The sequence below is a fragment of the Gouania willdenowi genome, chromosome 21 (assembly GCF_900634775.1).
Source record: "Gouania willdenowi chromosome 21, fGouWil2.1, whole genome shotgun sequence".
Classification (NCBI taxonomy): domain Eukaryota; kingdom Metazoa; phylum Chordata; class Actinopteri; order Blenniiformes; family Gobiesocidae; genus Gouania; species Gouania willdenowi.
The window spans coordinates 17,949,347-17,969,625 of NC_041064.1; the positions used below are offsets into that span (position 1 = coordinate 17,949,347).

At 36.7% G+C, this 20,279-nt stretch overlaps 1 protein-coding gene across 2 annotated transcripts in view; it reads right to left on the reverse strand.

Annotated features, from left to right (window-relative positions):
• Window positions 1-15,185: 15,185 nt before the first annotated feature.
• ppp2r3b (protein phosphatase 2, regulatory subunit B'', beta) overlaps window positions 15,186-20,279 on the reverse strand; it is a 36,629-nt gene continuing 31,535 nt past the window's right edge. For both annotated transcript variants that reach the window (XM_028435681.1, XM_028435682.1), the window contains one exon: window positions 15,186-15,948. In XM_028435681.1, coding sequence (XP_028291482.1) covers window positions 15,816-15,948 — 133 coding nt within the window. In that variant the 3' untranslated portion in view covers window positions 15,186-15,815. The remainder of the gene's footprint in view (window positions 15,949-20,279) is intronic.

The following is a 20,279-nucleotide window of genomic DNA, read 5'->3' on the forward strand; positions in this document are numbered from 1 at the left end:
GCTGATCTGTTTTTGTGTATAATAAAAATAAATAAATCAGATTTTACAAATTAAGGATTTTAAAGTTGATCACTGAGCGTGCAATATGTAAAACAGTTTGTTCTTGAAAAATAAGACGAGTTTTTTATTTCGGTTTCCCCTCCGTTTACCCGAGGACCATCTGTATATGTGTGTGTGTGTGCAATTTGACATGTACTGTAATGTTGAAGCTGCACTAAATATGTTTGGTTCTTTATGTGACCTTTGTATCATGTCTAAAGTTATATGGGCTCAAAGCCAACTGTCTGGCATTTTACAGCTTCTCTCTACTTCTGTAATTTTGTACATTTATTTAAATAAAATAATCCAAGTGTTTTCCAGTTTACACCTCTTTATATAAACACACAGTATTGTTTCTAGTCCATCTATTTCCCAAACAGAAACAATGCTAGAATGAACTCCAAAGAAGGAAGCACAGTGCATTGGATCAGTGGAGGCATGGCCTGTGCCACCACTGGTCACATGAGCATCACAACTGGACCAGCAATGGAAGAATGTGGCCTGGTCACATGGAGCATGTTTTACTTTCATCACATGGTCCAATGCCTGTGCGTCACAACACCAAGACACAAAGTCCTTGCTCTTGTCATCCACGTGGACGTCAGTGTGATACGTATAGCACCAGAGGTGGCAAAAGTACGAGTCTTCAGTACTCAAGTAAAAGTATAGATACTTGAATAACAAAATGACTGATAAAAGTATTGAAGTTGCTCCCTTAGTTGCATTAAAAGTACATGTTACTAAATGCACTTAAGTAAAACAAATGTCCCTTTAATAATAACACCAGGGTTTTTAAACCAACAAATTCTATATCTTTTTTTTTTTTAAAGAACTTGTAGAATACCGGAACATGGAAACAAGTTAAAGCAGTTACATTTGAACACCTGGAGAATTTAGCACTCGTAATAAATAAAATTTGTAAATAAAATGTGTCAAGAAAAAAAAAAAAAATGCAAATGCTCAGTTAAACCCAGAGTAGCTTCGAGTTTTACATTTTTAAAAAAACATGAACATGTTAACTAAAAAACGTAGGGACCTGCCTAACAGAAACAATTTATAACTATCAACATTTTTCATTTCGTCTCAACAGAATCATGTTCTCCAGGTTTTTGGAATGGATATGTGGCCTTTTTGGTTTGAAAATGAGCTGAGCTGATGAGCCTTTCACAAGCAGCAGAAGTGGGTCGTGGCGTGTTTAGTTTTAAGGTCTTCAAAGTAACAAGCTCATTTTTTAAATATAAGGTAGAAAGTACAGATGTTTGTTTAAGAAAGTATGGAGTAAATGTGAAAAGTTTCCAAGTAAATTGCCAAGTACAAATACCAGAAAAAATTAAGTGAACACTCTCAGAATGACAAGAATAACTGTTTAACAGGAAGTTTGAGGAACCAAAACTAACCTGTGAACCTGACCTACAAACTATTTATGCAACTGAACCGCAATCACCTCTGAGTCATGAAGGCCCCATCATACCACTTACAACCTCAATGGATTTCCTGTTAACATCCCATAAGCACAGGAACACTTTTTTGGTTGCTCACTCTTCGAAGAATGAAAATATTCCACGACAAAATGGGTAAAAAAAAAAGTCATTTTTATTGAAAAAGGGGAAAATTGTGAATATTCTTCCTCAAAACATTTAAAACCAGAAAAGCACTTGGAGAGCACAGACCTCCACCAAGCTGCTCAAGCTCAGCAAACATGCTCCAGTCATGGTAACATGGTCAACTCAGAATTACCAGACTACCTGTTAACATTGAGCTGTTTAACTCTATGACATCATCAACAAGAAGTTCCACAGTGTGGATTGGAAAATAATGGGATATATTTATATATTTTCTTTTGGTTGTCACAACATCACCAAAATTTAATCACCTGTTCCTTGTCACATTCATCAATTTTCCTGAAAATTTCATCCAAATTCGTTCATAACTTTTCAAATTATCTTGCTGACAGACTGAATGGCCGCGACTGAGATCTAGCTGTAATACAGATACAGTCCCGTCTTGATTTCCAGGCGTCTGTGGTAACGTGTCTTTAAGTTACTGTCCACAGGTAAGTGGGGGTTCAGTACCAGACACATAACACAAAAGAATAACAAGCGAGGGATGGTGCAAACAAACTGGGAAAAAATGCAATAAGGAATGAAATTTTTGAAAAAGTGATAAACACCCAAAATCAGAGGTAAGGCGTGAAAACTGAAAAACATTGAATTTTTTAAAAAAAAATGTATTTATTTTTATTTTTTTTTAGATACTGCTATCACAAGACCCTAAAAACTCGTGCAAATATGATGGTTATAATGATCCTTACCTCTAATTTGGGGTGTTTGTCTTTCTTTCTTCTTATTTTTCAATTTCCACTTTTTTCTAATTTTTTTTTTTATGCATTACTGTATTTTCATCCCAGTTTAAGACTCAGGTCTTGTGATAGCCTTATCTCGGAAAAGAAAGTCCAAAGTTTTTAAATTTTTATGCCTTACATCTGATTATGGGTGTTTTTTTTTTTTTTCTTTTTTCTCATTTTCCACTTTTTTTTCATTTTTCATACCATAATTTATTATATGCCTTACTATATAGCCTTACCTCCATTTTTTGGCGTTTAAAAATTTTCACCCGTTTTTATGCCTTAATATAGCCTAACCTCCGTTTTGAGGCGTTTGAAATTTTTTTGCCCAATTTTATGCCTTACAATAGCCTTACCTCCGTTTTGAGGTGTATGAATTTTTTTCACCCGTTTTTATGCCTTACTATAGTCTTGCCTCCGTATTGAGGCATTTGAAATTTTTTCACACTTTTTTATGCCTTACTATAGCCTTACCTAAGTCAGGAGGCGTTTGAAATTTTTTCGCCCGTTTTTATGCCTTACTATAGCCTTACCTCCGTTTTGAGGTGTTTGAAATTTTCTCGGCAGTTTTTATGCCTTACTATAACCTTACCTTCGTATTGAGGCGTTTGAAATTTTTTCACACTTTTTTATGCCTTACCATAGCTTTACCTCCGTTTTGAGGCGTTTGAAATTTTTTCGCCCAATTTTATGCCTTGTTTAAGGTGTATGAATTTTTTTCACCTGTTTTAATCCCATATTATTGCCTTACTTCAGTTTTGAGGCATATGATAATTTTTCACCGGTTTTTATGCCTTACTATAGCCTTACCTCCGTTTTGATGCATTTTAAATTTTTTCACACTTTTTTATGCCTTACTTTAGCCTTGCATCTGTCAGGAGGCGTTTGAAATTTTTTCGCCCATTTTCATGCCTTACTATAGCCTAACCTTCATAATGAGGTGTTTTAAATTTTTTCACCCAATTTTATGCCTTACTATAGCCTTACCTCAGTTTTGAGGTGTTTGAAATTTTTTCACACTTTTTTATGCCTTACTTTAGCCTTACCTCCATTTTTTGGCGTTCAAAATTTTTTCCCCTTTTTTATGCCTTACTATAGCCTTACCTCTGTTTTGAGGTTTTTGAAGTTTTTTCGCCAGTTTTTATGTCTTATTATAGCCTTACCTTTGTATTGAGGCGTTTGAAAAATTTTCACACTTTTTTATGCCTTACGATAGCCTCCGTCAGGAGGCGTTTGAAATTTTTATGCCTTACTATAGTCTTACCTCAGTTTTGAGGAGTTTGAAATTTTTTCGCCCAATTTTATGCCTTGTTTGAGGTTTATGAATTTTTTTCACCCGTTTTTATCCCCTACTTAATTCAGTTTTAAAGCAAATGAAAATTTTTCACCTATTTTTATGCCTTCCTATAGCCTTACCTCCGTCAGGAGGCGTTTGAAATTTTTTCGCCTGTTTTTATGCCTTACTATAGTCTTACCTCAGTTTTGAGGTGTTTGAAGTTTTTTCACACTTTTTAATGCCTTACTATAGCCTTACCTCAGTTTTGAGGAGTTTGAAATTTTTTCGCCCAATTTTTTGCCTTGTTTGAGGTGTATAAATTTTTTTCACCCGTTTTTATCCCTTACTATTGCCTTACTTCAGTTTTGAAGCATATGAAAATTTTTCGCCGGTTTTTATGCCTTTCTATATATAGCCTTACCTCCGTTTTGATACATTTGAAATTTTTTCACACTTTTTTATGCCTTACTTTAGACTTACCTCTGTTTTGAGGTTTTTGAAGTTTTTTCAGAATCAGAATCAGAATCAGAATCAGAAATGTTTTATTTGCCATGTACAGTTTTGAGGACAGTACAAGGAATTTGACTTGGTGGTTGGTGCACAAAACAAGCAACAAAAAGAAATAAAAGAAATAAAAACAAAACAACAAAGAACAACCCAGCAACAATAATAATAATAATAATAATGATAAATATAAAGGATGAGGGATAAATAAAGGATAGATAGAGAATAAAGGATAAATAGGATAAATATAAATATATATATATACAGTGCAGCATGGTATCAAGCTGGTGGAGGTGGTGATCGGGTGGTGGGGGGGGGGGGGGGGGGTTCAGTGGGTGACTTGGGGTGTGTTCATGTGGATGGTGGCAGAGGGAAAGAAGCTGTTTTTGTGTCTGGAGGTTCTGGTCCTGATGGACCGAAACCTCCTACCAGAAGGGAGAGATTGAAACAGTTTATGACCGGGGTGGGAGGGGTCGGCCACAATCTTTCCTGCACGCCTCAAAATCCTGGAGGCGTACAGGTCCTGGAGGGAGGGCAGATTGCAGCCGATGACCTTCTCTGCAGAGTGGATGATACGCTGCAGTCTGGCCTTGTCCTTGGCCGTAGCTGCAGCGTACCAGATGGTGATGGAGGAGCAGAGGATGGACTGGATGATGGAGCTGTAGAAGTTCACCATCATCTTTGTTGGCAGACTGAACTTCTTCAGCTGCCGCAGAAAGTACATCCTCTGCTGAGCTTTTTTGATAAGGGAGCTGATGTTCAGCTCCCACTTGAGGTCCTGAGTGATGATGGTCCCCAGGAAGCAGAAGTACTCTACAGAGCTCACTGTAGAGTCTCCCAGGGTGAGGGGGGTGAGGGGGGCTGGGTTCTTCCTGAAGTCTGCTATCATCTCCACTGTCTTTAAAGCATTGAGCTCCAGGTTGTTCTGGCTGCACCAGGACACCAGCCGGTCTGTCTCCCACCTGTAGTCAGACTCGTCTCCATCAGCGATGAGACCGATGATGGTCGTGTCATCTGCAAACTTCAGGAGTTTGACTGACTGGTGAGAGGAGGTGCAGTTTTTATGCCTTATTATAGCCTTACCTTTGTATTGAGGCGTTTGAAAAATTTTCACACTTTTTTATGCCTTACTATAGCCTTACCTCCGTCAGGAGGCGTTTGAAATTTTTTCGCCTGTTTTTATGCCTTACTATAGTCTTACCTCAGTTTTGAGGTGTTTGAAGTTTTTTCACACTTTTTTATGCCTTACTATATAGCCTTATCTCAGTTTTGAGGAGTTTGAAATTTTTTCGCCCAATTTTATGCCTTGTTTGAGGTGTATGAAATTTTTTCACCCGTTTTTATCCTTTACTATTGCCTTACTTCAGTTTTGAAGCATATGAAAATTTTTCGCCGGTTTTTATGCCTTACAATAGCCTTACCTCCGTTTTGATGCATTTGAAATTTTTTCACACTTTTTTATGCTTTACTTTAGACTTACATCTGTCAGGAGCCGTTTTAAATTTTTTCGCCCGTTTTCATGCCTTACTATAGCCTTACCTTCGTATTGAGGCGTTTGAAGTTTTTTCGCCAGTTTTTATCCCTTACTATAACCTTAACTTCGTATTGAGGCATTTGAGATTTTTTCACACTTTTTATGCCTTACTATAGCTTTACCTCCATTTTGAGGCGTTTGAAGTTCTTTCACCCGTTTTAATGCCTTACTATAGCCTTACCTCAGTTTTGAGGCGTTTGAAATTTTTTCGCCCAATTTTATGCCTTGTTTGAGGTGTATGAATTTTTTTCACCCATTTTAATCCCTTATTATTGCCTTACTTCAGTTTTGAGGCATATGATAATTTTTCACGGGTTTTTATGCCTTACTCTAACCTTACCTCTGTTTTGATGCATTTGAAATTTTTTCATACTTTTTTATGCCTTACTTTAGCCTTGCATCTGTCAGGAGGCTTTTAAAATTTTTTCTCCCATTTTCATGCCTTACTATAGCCAAACCTTCATAATGAGGTGTTTTAAATTTTTTCACCCAATTTTATGCCTTACCTCAGTTTTGAGGCGTTTGAAAATTTTTCACACTTTTTTATGCCTTACTATAGCCTTACCTCAGTTTTGAGGTTTTTGAAGTTTTTTCGCCAGTTTTTATGCCTTACTATAGCCTTACCTCAGTTTTGAGGTGTTTGAAGTTTCTTCACCCGTTTTTATGCCTTGTTTGAGGTGTATGAATTTTTTTCACCCGTTTTAATCCCTTATTATTGCCTTACTTCAGTTTTGAGGCTTATGATTATTTTTCACCGCTTTTTATGCCTTACTATAGCCATACCTCCGTTTTGATGCATTTGAAATTTTTTCACACTTTTTTATGCCTTACTTTAGACTTACATCTGTCAAGAGGCGTTTTAAATTTTTTTGCCTGTTTTCATGCCCTACTATAGCCTTACCTTCGTAATGAGGCGTTTGAAGTTTTTTCGCCAGTTTTTATGCCTTACCATAACCTTAACTTCGTATTGAGGCGTTTGAAATTTTTTTACACTTTTTTATGCCTTACTATAGCTTTACCTCCATTTTGAGGCGTTTGAAGTTCTTTCACCCGTTTTAATGCCTTACTATAGCCTTACCTCAGTTTTGAGGCGTTTGAAATTTTTTTGCCCAATTTCATGCCTTGTTTGAGGTGTATGAATTTTTTTCACCCGTTTTAATCCCTTATTATTGCCTTACTTCAGTTTTGAGGCATATGATAATCTTTTTACCGGTTTTTATGCCTTCCTATGGCCTTACCTCCGTTTTGAGGTGTTTGAAATTTTTTCACACTTTTTTATGCCTTACTTTAGCCTTACATCTGTCAGGAGGCGTTTATAATTTTTTCGCCCATTTTCATGCCTTACTAAAAATGAGGTGTTTTAAATTTTTTCACCCAATTTTTTGCCTTACTATAGCCTTACCTCAGTTTTGAGGTGTTTGAAGTTTTTCACCCGTTTTTATGCCTTACTATAGCTTAACCTTCATAATGAGGCGTTTTAAATTTTTTCACCCAATTTTATGCCTTACCTCCATTTTTTGGCGTTTAAAATTTTTTCCCCTGTTTTTATGCCTTATTATAGCCTTACCTCCGTTTTGAGGTGTTTGAAATTTTTTCGCCCGTTTTTATGCCTTACTATTGCCTTACTTCAGTTTTGAAGCATATGAAAATTTTTCACCTGTTTTTATGCCTTACTATAGCCTTACCTCAGTTTTGAGGAGTTTGAAATTTTTTTCGCCAGTTTTTATACCTAACTATAGCCTTACCTTCGTATTGAGGCGTTTGAAAATTTATCGCCCTTTTTTTTATGTCTTACCTTTGCTTTACCTCCATTTTTGGCATTTAAATTTTTTTTACTCATTTTTTTGCCTTACTATAGCCTTACTTCAGTTTTGAAGCATATGAAAATTTTTTGCCAGTTTTTATTCCTTACTATAGCCTTACCTCCGTTTTGATGCATTTGAAATTTTCTCCCCCTTTTTCATGCCTTACTATTGCCTTACCTTCGTAATGAGGCGTTTGAAAATTTTTCACATTTTTTATGCATTACTTTAGCCTTACCTCTGTATTGAGGCGTTTTAAATTTTTTCACACTTTTTTATTCTAGCCTTACTTCAGTCAGGAGGCGTTTGAAAATTTTTTGCCTTTTTTTATACCTTTCTTTGGCTTTACCTCCATTTTTGGCGTTGAAAATTTTTTCGCCCGTTTTTCGTCCTTACTATAGCCTTAACTTCGTTTTGAGGTGTTTGAAATTCTTTTGCCCTTATTTATGTCTTGCTCTGACCTTGGTTTTCTCACATGTTTATAGGGCAGTGATGGCCTCGTGGTTAAAGAAGTAGCATTGTAATCAGAGGCTCACTGGATCAAATCTCACTTAAGGCAGTATGGTGATTGAAGTGCTATGCCTTACTGTAACTTCATGTCTGTTTTGTTGTGTTTTAAATTTTAATGCCTTTCGATAGCCTTTCCACCGTCAGGAGGCGTTTGAAATTTTTTCGCCCGTTTTTATGCCTTACTTCAGTTTTGATGTGTTTGAATTTTTTTTTACCCGTTTTCATGCCTTACTATAGCTTTACCTCCAATTTTGGTGTTTAAAATTTTTTCAACCTGTTTTTATGCCTTACTATAGCCTTACCTCCGTATTGAGGCATTTGAAATTTTTTCACACTTTTTTATGCCTTACTATAGCCGTACCTCCGTTTTGAGGTTTTTGAAATTCTTTTGCCCATTTTTTTTGCCTTGCTCTGACCTTGGTTTTCTTGCTTATGGTTTATTTTTAGGGCAGTGATGGCCTAGTGGTTAAAGAAGTAGTATTATAATTAGAGGGTCACTGGTTCAAATCTCACTTGGGCCAGTATGGTGATTGAAACATGATGCCTTACTGTAACCTTGTCTATTTTGATGTGTTTTAAATTTTTATGCCTTTCTATAGCCTTACCTCAGTTTTGAGGTGTTTGAAATTTTTTCGCCCGTTTTTATGCCATACTATAGTCTTATCTCAGTTTTGAGATGTTTGAAGTTTTTTCGCCCGTTTTTATCCCTTACTATTGCCTTACTTCACTTTTGAAGCATATGAAAATTTTTTCGCCTGTTTTTTTTGCCTTACTATAGCCTTAACTACGTTTTGAGGCGTTTGAAATTCTTTTTCCTGTTTTTATGTCTTGCGCTGACCTTGGTTTTCTCGCTTGTGGCTTATTTATAGGGCAGTGATGGCCTAGTGGTTAAAAAAGTAGTATAATAATTAGAGGGTCACTGGTTCCGATCTCACTTGGGCCAGTATGGTGATTGAAACATTATGCCTTACTGTAACCTTATGTCTATTTTGATGTGTTTTAAATTTTTATGCCTTACTATAGCCTTACCTCAGTCAGGAGGCATTTGAAAATTTTTTCGCCAGTAAAGCATAAAAACGGGCAAAAAAATTATAAACGCCAAAAATGGAGGTAAGGCTATAGTAAGGCATAAAAACTGGCAAAAAAACTTCGAACACCTCAAAACTGAAGTAAGGCTATAGTAAGGCATAAAAAAATTGTGAAAAAATTTCAAGCGCCTCAATATAAAGGTAAAGCTAAAGTAAGGCATAAAAACGGGCGAAAAAATTTCAAATGCCTCCTGACGGAGGTAAGGCTATAGTAAGGCATAAAAATTTAAAACACATCAAAATAGACATAAGGCATAACATTTCAATCACCATACTGGCCCAAGTGAGATTTGAACTAGTGACCCTTTGATTACAATACTACTTCTTTAGCCACTAAGCCATCACTGCCCTATAAATAAATTGAAATTTTTTCACACTTTTTTATGCTTTACTTTTAACTTACATCTGTCAGGAGGCGTTTTAAATTTTTTCGCCCGTTTTCAAGCTTTACTATAGCCTTACCTTCATAATGAGGCGTTTTAAAATTTTTCACCCAATTTTATGCCTTACCTCCATTTTTTGGCGTTTAAAATTTTTTCCCCGTTTTTTTGCCTTACTATAGCCTTACCTCCGTCAGGAGGCGTTTGAAATTTTTTCGCCTGTTTTTATGCCTTACTATAGTCTTACCTCAGTTTTGAGGTGTTTGAAGTTTTTTCACACTTTTTTATGCCTTGTTTGAGGTGTATGAAATTTTTTCACCCGTTTTTATCCTTTACTATTGCCTTACTTCAGTTTTGAAGCATATGAAAATTTTTCGCCGGTTTTTATGCCTTACAATAGCCTTACCTCCGTTTTGATGCATTTGAAATTTTTTCACACTTTTTTATGCTTTACTTTAGACTTACATCTGTCAGGAGCCGTTTTAAATTTTTTCGCCCGTTTTCATGCCTTACTATAGCCTTACCTTCGTATTGAGGCGTTTGAAGTTTTTTCGCCAGTTTTTATCCCTTACTATAACCTTAACTTCGTATTGAGGCATTTGAGATTTTTTCACACTTTTTATGCCTTACTATAGCTTTACCTCCATTTTGAGGCGTTTGAAGTTCTTTCACCCGTTTTAATGCCTTACTATAGCCTTACCTCAGTTTTGAGGCATTTGAAATTTTTTCGCCCAATTTCATGCCTTGTTTGAGGTGTATGAATTTTTTTCACCCGTTTTAATCCCTTATTATTGCCTTACTTCAGTTTTGAGGCATATGATAATCTTTTTACCGGTTTTTATGCCTTCCTATGGCCTTACCTCCGTTTTGAGGTGTTTGAAATTTTTTCACACTTTTTTATGCCTTACTTTAGCCTTACATCTGTCAGGAGGCGTTTATAATTTTTTCGCCCATTTTCATGCCTTACTATAGCCTAACCTTCAAAATGAGGTGTTTTAAATTTTTTCACCCAATTTTTTGCCTTACTATAGCCTTACCTCAGTTTTGAGGTGTTTGAAGTTTTTCACCCGTTTTTATGCCTTACTATAGCTTAACCTTCATAATGAGGCGTTTTAAATTTTTTCACCCAATTTTATGCCTTACCTCCATTTTTTGGCGTTTAAAATTTTTTCCCCTGTTTTTATGCCTTATTATAGCCTTACCTCCGTTTTGAGGTGTTTGAAATTTTTTCGCCCGTTTTTATGCCTTACTATTGCCTTACTTCAGTTTTGAAGCATATGAAAATTTTTCAACTGTTTTTATGCCTTATTATAGCCTTACCTCAGTTTTGAGGAGTTTGAAATTTTTTTCGCCAGTTTTTATACCTAACTATAGCCTTACCTTCGTATTGAGGCGTTTGAAAATTTATCGCCCTTTTTTTTATGTCTTACCTTTGCTTTACCTCCATTTTTGGCATTTAAATTTTTTTTACCCATTTTTTTGCCTTACTATAGCCTTACTTCAGTTTTGAAGCATATGAAAATTTTTTGCCAGTTTTTATTCCTTACTATAGCCTTACCTCCGTTTTGATGCATTTGAAATTTTCTCCCCCTTTTTCATGCCTTACTATTGCCTTACCTTCGTAATGAGGCGTTTGAAAATTTTTCACATTTTTTATGCATTACTTTAGCCTTACCTCTGTATTGAGGCGTTTTAAATTTTTTCACACTTTTTTATTCTAGCCTTACTTCAGTCAGGAGGCGTTTGAAAATTTTTTGCCTTTTTTTATACCTTTCTTTAGCTTTACCTCCATTTTTGGCGTTGAAAATTTTTTTGCCCGTTTTTCGTCCTTACTATAGCCTTAACTTCGTTTTGAGGTGTTTGAAATTCTTTTGCCCTTATTTATGTCTTGCTCTGACCTTGGTTTTCTCACATGTTTATAGGGCAGTGATGGCCTCGTGGTTAAAGAAGTAGCATTGTAATCAGAGGCTCACTGGATCAAATCTCACTTAAGGCAGTATGGTGATTGAAGTGCTATGCCTTACTGTAACTTCATGTTTGTTTTGTTGTGTTTTAAATTTTAATGCCTTTCGATAGCCTTTCCACCGTCAGGAGGCGTTTGAAATTTTTTCGCCCGTTTTTATGCCTTACTTCAGTTTTGATGCGTTTGAATTTTTTTTTTACCCGTTTTCATGCCTTACTATAGCTTTACCTCCAATTTTGGTGTTTAAAATTTTTTCAACCCGTTTTTATGCCTTACTATAGCCTTACCTCCGTATTGAGGCATTTGAAATTTTTTCACACTTTTTTATGCCTTACTATAGCCGTACCTCCGTTTTGAGGTTTTTGAAATTCTTTTGCCCATTTTTTTTGCCTTGCTCTGACCTTGGTTTTCTTGCTTATGGTTTATTTTTAGGGCAGTGATGGCCTAGTGGTTAAAGAAGTAGTATTATAATTAGAGGGTCACTGGTTCAAATCTCACTTGGGCCAGTATGGTGATTGAAACATGATGCCTTACTGTAACCTTATGTCTATTTTGATGTGTTTTAGATTTTTATGCCTTAGTATAGCCTTACCTCAGTCAGGAGGCATTTGAAAATTTTTTTCGCCAGTAAGGCATAAAAACGGGCAAAAAAATTATAAACGCCAAAAATGGAGGTAAGGCTTATAGTAAGGCATAAAAACTGGCAAAAAAACTTCGAACACCTCAAAACTGAAGTAAGGCTATAGTAAGGCATAAAAAAAATTGTGAAAAAATTTCAAGCGCCTCAATATAAAGGTAAAGCTAAAGTAAGGCATAAAAACGGGCGAAAAAATTTCAAATGCCTCCTGACGGAGGTAAGGCTATAGTAAGGCATAAAAATTTAAAACACATCAAAATAGACATAAGGTTACAGTAAGGCATAACATTTCAATCACCATACTGGCCCAAGTGAGATTTGAACTAGTGACCCTTTGATTACAATACTACTTCTTTAGCCACTAGGCCATCACTGCCCTATAAATAAACCACAAGCGAGAAAACCTATAGCCTTACCTCCGTATTGAGGCGTTTGAAATTTTTTCACACTTTTTTTTTGCCTTGCTATAGTCAACTTCATTTTGAGGCGTTTGTAATTCTTTTGCCCATTTTTTTATTCCTTGCTCTGACCTTGGTTTTCTTGCTTGTGGTTTATTTTTAGGGCAGTGATGGCCTAGTGGTTAAAGAAGTAGTATTATAATTAGAGGGTCACTGGTTCAAATCTCACTTGGGCCAGTATGGTGATTGAAACATGATGCCTTACTGTAACCTTGTGTCTATTTTGATGTGTTTTAAATTTTTATGCCTTACTATTGCCTTACTTCAGTTTTGAAGCATTTGAAAATTTTTCGCCGGTTTTTATGCCTTACTATAGCCTTACCTCCGTTTTGATGCATTTGAAATTTTTTCACACTTTTTTTTGCCTTACTTTAGCCTTACATCTGTCAGGAGGTGTTTGAAATTTTCTCGCCCGTTTTCATGCCTTACTATTGCCTTACCTTCGTAATGAGGCGTTTTAAAATGTTTCACATTTTTTATGCCTTACTATAGCCTTACCTGTTTTGAGGTGTTTGAAGTTTTTCACCCGTTTTTATGCCTTACTATAACCTTACCTTTGTACTGAGGTGTTTGAAAATTTATCACACTTTTTTATGCCTTACTATAGCCTTTCCTCCGTTTTGATGCATTTGAAGTTTTTTCACACTTTTTTATGCCTTGCTTTAGCCTTGCATCTGTCAGGAGGCGTTTTAAATTTTTTCGCCCGTTTTCATGCCTTACTATAGCCTAACCTTCATAATGAGGCGTTTTAAATTTTTTCACCCAATTTTATGCCTTACTATAGCCTTTCCTCCGTTTTGATGCATTTGAAGTTTTTTCACACTTTTTTATGCCTTGCTTTAGCCTTACCTCAGTCAGGAGGCATTTGAAATTTTTTTCGCCCGTTTTTATGCCTTACTTTAGCAAGGCATAAAAAAAGTGTGAAAAAATTTCAAACGCCTCAATACGAAGGTAACGCTATAGTAAGGCATACAAATTTTTATGCCTTACTATAGCCTTTCTTCTTTTTTGAGGTGTTTGAAGTTTTTTCGCTGGTTTTTATGCCTTAATATAGCCTTAACTCCATTTTTTGGCATTTAATAATGCTGTTAGAAATGTTATGCCTTACTATAACCTGAGCTCTATTTTGAGGTGCTTTAAAATTTTATGCCTTACCATAGCCTTACCTCTGTATTGAGGCGTTTAAAAGTCTTTTGCCCGTTCTTATACATAACTATAGCCTTACTCCCATCATGACGCGTTTGAATTTTTTTCACTTGTTTTTTTGCGTTACTTTAGATTGTGGAGATTGAAAAATTTTCACCGGTTTTTATGTCTTACTATAGCCTCACCTCTATTTTTTGGCTTTCAAAATTTTTTCGCACGTTTTAATGCCTTACTATAGCCTTACCTCCGTCAAGAGGCATTTGAAATTTGTTCACACTTTTTTATGCCTTACTCAGCCTTACCTCAGTCAGGAGGCGTTTGAAAATTTTTCTTACTTTAGCTTTACCTCCATTTTTGGCGTTTAAAATTTTTTCGCTCGTTTTTATGCCTTACTATAGCCTTACCTCCATTTTTTGGCATTTAAAGTTTTTCCCCCCGTTTTTATGCCTTGCTATAGCTTTACCTCCATTTTGAGGCGTTTGAAATTTTTTCGCCCAATTTTATGCGTTACTATAGCCTTACCTCTGTTTTGGCATTTAAAATTTTTTACCCCGTTTTTATGCCTTACCTCCATTTTTTGGCGTTTACAATTTTTTCCCCCGTTTTTATGCCTTGCTATAGCTTTACCTCCATATTGAGGCGTTTGAAAGTTTTTCGCCCAATTTTATGCCTTACTATAGCCTTACCTCCGTTTTGAGGCATTTGACATTTTTTTTTGCCTGTTTATATGCCTTACTCTTACTTCTGTTTTTTTTCTCCGCATTTTAAATGTTTATGGGCAACGATGGCCAAGTGGCTGAAGAAGCAAACTTGTAATCAGAGGTTCACCGTTTCAAATCTCTCCTGCGCCAACATGCTTGTTTCTATGCCTTACCAATGATTTTGGGTGTTTGTCCCTTTTTTCTTCTTCTCGTTTTTCGTGTCTTACTGCATTTTCATCCCAGTTTGTGTGCTCATTAAACTTTTACTAGTTTCTAGGGTCTTGTGATAGCCTTATCCAAAAAAGTGTTTTCCCTAAGTTTGTCAATTTTTATGCTTTACCTATGATTACAGCCATTTTCCACCTCAGTTTAAGTGTACTCATCATATTTACTGCATTTTGAGATCAAGCTGTAAAACAGATAAAACAGGCTAGTAAAAAAGTAACAGCAACTTCTATTTTTCATGTTCCAGGTTTAGCAAGGCCGTTCTCTTTTTATATCTTAACCTCTAATAAAGTTTTGCTTACCCTTCCTTAGGGATGGCTGCTGATGGTCACAACTAAGCAATATACCAAATGTATTATTACATTTTTGCAAGAATAAATAGCACGTCTTCAGAGGAGGCCAAGTTGAAGGGTCAAAGTTGGAGCTGCGCACTCAGCAGTTGGTCATAAGGTTATGGCTGATTGCTGTGTGTTGTAGACAGCTGCAGCTGTTGTAGCAGAGGCTAAAATGCAGTCGGAAAATGTACTGTAGAAACCATGGCAGGGATCACATGAGCATGGTCAAATAAAGAGCCGGCGTTGTTTTGCTCTTCCAAGGCTTTATTAATAATTTAACCAAAACCAACACATTTAAATTCAACCTTCTGTAACATAGAAAAAGGTCTAAAACACTCCCTTCTAATCATTTACATCACAGCAAGCACAAAGGCAATATTTACAATCATTTATATAAATTCATGGTACACAAACGTGTTAGGCATGATGAGTATGGACCTGCACAGTGCCTGCTGTGTTACAGCTTGTGTGCAGAAGGCTTGACGGCAGCTTTCCTTTTAACTTTTCAGATTCAATTGACTTGTAGTGAGTTTACAACGTCATAAGAAACCTCTTGGTAATGCTCATCGGAATGTAACATGAATCAAACCAATGTGGTTTCAGGATCAAGTGAATGGGATAATAAAACACAGATGTTCTAAACTCCAGCTGAAGTCCTGCAATATAAAGGATGACGTTCAGAAAACGTGTTAATACGACTTCACTGGTTACGGCTGTGTCTACACTGTATTAAATGATGTGTGTGTGAGATCCTTCTTTCCCTGGATATAAGAAAGGCCCAATGCATGACTTTAGGTTGAAAGCGATTCGAGCTCCATTCAACAATTTCCGCCAAAAAAAAATTGTTCAGGTTGTGAGGACACCGTCCGTCCGTCAGTCGAAGTCTGCTTCGTATTCGTACTCGTCTAAGTTGCAGTGCGGACTGGGAATCTCAAAGAAGTGCCTCTTGGTGAGCCCAAGCTCAGAGGAGATGTGCTGCCCCAATGGACTCAAAGGCTTTTCAAACCTGAGCAAACACACAGGGAGACACAAGTTAGACACAAGCAGCTCAGTCAAAGTGTACATCTCTGACATAAAAACAACTTCCAGGTGCTTGTGTTGACACTTGTTTTCCTCTGGTCGTTCCCATGAAAGCCAATGTCTCACAAGTTGCGTTTCCATTACCCTTGGAAATGCGCAAAATCAAAATAGCGCAATAAAAACTGCTACAGGAAATGCCTGAATTTCTAAAAAAACACTTAAATTGCACTCAAAGGTTTTTTTTTATGCTTTTACGAGGAGGAATTTCAGACGTTTCAATACTGAAATGTGTCGCAAAAGTGCTATGGAAACACTTTTTCTGCAAATACACATCACAGAACATGAGGTACCTGGTCACATGACCACTTCTCTTTAAGAAAACATGGCGCGGTACGTGTAGACAGAAGATTAGAGCGGGACATTTCTTAGCATTATACTTAAAAATTAAATTCTTAGTGCCACATTAGACATGAAACAACAAAAAACACTGTTTTATAAGGAGGTTCTGAGCGTCTATGTTCCTAGAGCAAAGTCTCAAGGGATGAGATTTCATGGGAGTTACGATGCTCCTGCCCAAAACAACGTTCAAGAGAAACACATGTAAAGCTCAATTTGTACTTTGTCGACATTTAGAAATATGGCTTTTATTTTGCAGAAATCTGTAACGGTAACACAGCTAGTGTTTTAAACAAAGGTAGCGTTGTATTAGTCAGGATCGGTAAAGGTCTCGTCTTGGATTTAAGAGCGTTTTCATGGACTTGGGATTATCCGTCAAAACCAGTCGAGACTAGAACTGATCTTCATTATTGTGATAATAAGGAAAAGCAATCCAAACTGTTCCTCATCAATTAAGGTTGTAACTTGACTCAAACATTGAGTAATTGAATAAATGGTAATTAATTATAACTATGACGTAATAATAATTGTAATCGTAATTGAAAATATAAGTTGCTGTTGTAATCATAATTGAGCTCAGATAGTCAGATTTGTAATTGTAATTGGCATAGACATTATATCACAACTGTCATTTAAAATTCAATGGTGAATCATGTTACAGTTCTATGGCTTACACATACAGTATGGAGTTAATATTTATTAAAATATGTTTCAGATCAAGTTTTCCTGTCAGTTCTCTTGAGGATCCTTTCACCACTAAAAAAATAAAAAAATAAAAAATCTAGGCGTATACAGACAGAAAAAAGGCTCAGACTCCCACACCAAAAACATTAATACCAATATTGATTAGGAAGCCTAACAAGGTAACCAAAAGATGAAATACAAATTAGATGGTAGATAAAAATTTTCAGTGTATTTTACAGCAAATACCTTTGAACACTCATTCATCTGACAAATAAAACTCTTGTTTTTTTAGATATTTAAAATAATTCTAGACTTATCAGTGGCTTTTAAATACATACAAGGATTATAATTTTTGCAATAATTCAGTTGAACAAATTTGTCAAGACGTGGGTTTTTCGATGATGTGCTTTGAGGAAGTTGCGTACACTGAAACAAATGAATAATCATTTTGGCATGACGGGCATCGAGCAATGATTTATTTGTGATTTACTTGCCACATTGACTGAATTCTGCCTGTGATGGACCGCCGTCTTGTCCTTGGTGTACCTCACTGTGTGACCTGAGTCAACTGCCACACTGCAACCCTCCAAGTCCTCCTGAATGTTTCATTTTTATTCGCAGTTTATCCAGTAACTGCAGCAAAAGCCTTACATTTCATTGAATTACAGCTGAAAGTTTCCCGTTTGATCTCCTCCTCTTAAAAGCAGTGACTATAAAGTGAAAACACGCCATGCACATCTGGATATGTTGCTTTAAGACAGAGATAAAAAATGAAATCATAACTTTAAACAAAGCATGTGACCACGGCACGACTGGACGCCATACGAGGGTGAAAGAGGACACACTCCTGCACCTTCCTGCCAGTTCACAGTGAAATACTCACAGCATTAAAATTTAGACAACAGTTAGGAGGAGCTAAAGTTGACATCAGGTAATGCAGGGTTGGGGTCAATTATAATTGTAATCCTGTAATTGATAATTAATCAAAATTATAATTGGAAAAAACATCCTTTGATGCTGTAATTGTGTTTAAATTGTAATTGAGTTAAGATAGAGAAATTAAGAAATTCTATAAAAACTATCAGGAGCATAGGGCAGGATCTAGAAATCAGACTCCGGGGCATTAACTGTTTATCAACGGAGCACAGCTGATACTGTGGATAAACGATGAATACTTGACCGAACGCTGACGGGACCCGACGGCACCGGACGGGTCAGGTTCAGACAGATATTTAGAACTGGTGTTCGGGTTCAGTCACATAGTGTTGTTTGCGCGCAGCATTTTTCATTTACTGCTGCAGCAGCCACAGCTGATTATCTGTAACAGTGAGAGCTGTGATTCACGGTGCTGGGAGAATGGAGCAGAGGACAATTATAAAGGAGTACAACGTTAAAACATTCCTTTTTCTGCACAATAACATAGATTACCCTCATCTTTCATACATGGATTATGTAAATAGATCCGATGGGTCTCTTGCGTGCACTGCGCCCCTGTTTGTTTGACTTTCGCTTGTTACTCGTGCGCTGATCTGATGTTGACATTAACAGTTGTTTGTTAATAAAATCAGTGCTTACCACTAAAACAAATGTAAATATGTCATTTATTTGAGGAAAAAAAACTAGGTTTTCACTGTCGGGTTGGACTCAGACAAGAAAATACGGCCCGATCCACACTCCAACTGTGACACGGTTATTTATTTACTCTCCGTTCATGTGACCGTTTACTGCAAGACCTGTGCACATGCCACTGCATGCATCTGTGGAACCAAACAGTAGTTTAGTCCACCATCCTTGTCTTCTTACAGTCTCCAAGCAGTCTTCTTCTCATTCTTTTTTATTTTATTTGGGATGCCTCTCCAAGCCGTCGAGAATGTGCACCAGCGTCATTTGACTTCACGTCCGCAGAACTGCGCGGGAAATTCACGCCCAGAACAGCAGTACAAAATGTATCAAAGCAATAGGTGGAAATGTGTGTGGACTCGTTCTCTTTGGTTTAGAGCGCTTCATGATTCATCACCCATTAGCGTTAAGAAAACTTAAAACAAATGTTTATTTTTTGCTCAAATCCTGCTCTATGCTCCTTTAAATGTAACTAAATGCAAACCCGTGGAACCATGTTACAGTTCTATGGCTTACACATAGTTAACAATTATTAAAATATGTTTCATATCAAGTTTACTGGTCAGTTCTCTTCAGGATCATTTTAGCATAAAAAAAAAAAATGAAGAATCTAAGGGTAAACGGACAGAAAAAAAGGCTCAGATGCCCAAATAATTTCATTGATTAGGAAACCAAACAAGGTGACAAATGAGATGATGATTCATTTTTTAGTGTATTTTACAGCTGACTTAAGACATGGTTCAAAACTGACCTGTTATTATAAGAGATGCTAACAGAAAGCTAACACAAGAGGAAGGATACGTTTTATGGGGGTATTTATTTCAGGCTCAGTAATTGTGATAAACTTAATTTCAACTTTAGTAATTGAGAATATAATTGTAATCGACTTTCAAGAGGAAAATGCTGGTGACCGTAATCACAATTGAATTGTAATTGAACATGGGTAATTAAAATCATAATTGTAATTAAAAAATGTAATCGACCCCAAACCTAATTTTCGGAATCCAGATTTACAATCAGTGGCAGATTTTTAAAAATACATTTCTTGGCAGGAAAGAAAGAACGTGAGTTTCCCAAAATGTGTGAGTGCTTTAAACAGAGGCTTAATACAGTGAGACTGGAGGAGACACAGGAGCATCACATGAAGGACAGAGCAGCTTTTTAAAGCACAGGGAGGATCACAACAGAAGCTGTCCAGGTCAAAAACCGACTCCCAGCCCGAACACACACACAGACACACACCACTGCCCTGTCCACAGCGAGGAGTGGGTTTCAGACCGGAGGTGCCCAGAGAACACTGTTTGTGCAGCTGCCCTAAATGTCTTACCTGCTGTCTTTAGAAGTCGGGGGTGTTCCTAAAATTGCCACAACAACATTCCTGTCAACAGCCTCATTCGTCACTGCCTTACAGCAGCTCCACACCATCCTCTGAGCTCTGCCTGTGGGCTACATGCACTGACCACTCTGACAGGAAACACTCTGACATCCACCTTAGTTTAGCTCAGCTGACAAGTGACAACTTTCACCTGCAAGCCCAGACTCTTCGCAACAAACCTGAGCATCAAAAGCGATGCATGGATAAGTTGCTTCTTTTACTGCAATAATCAAACATCACGC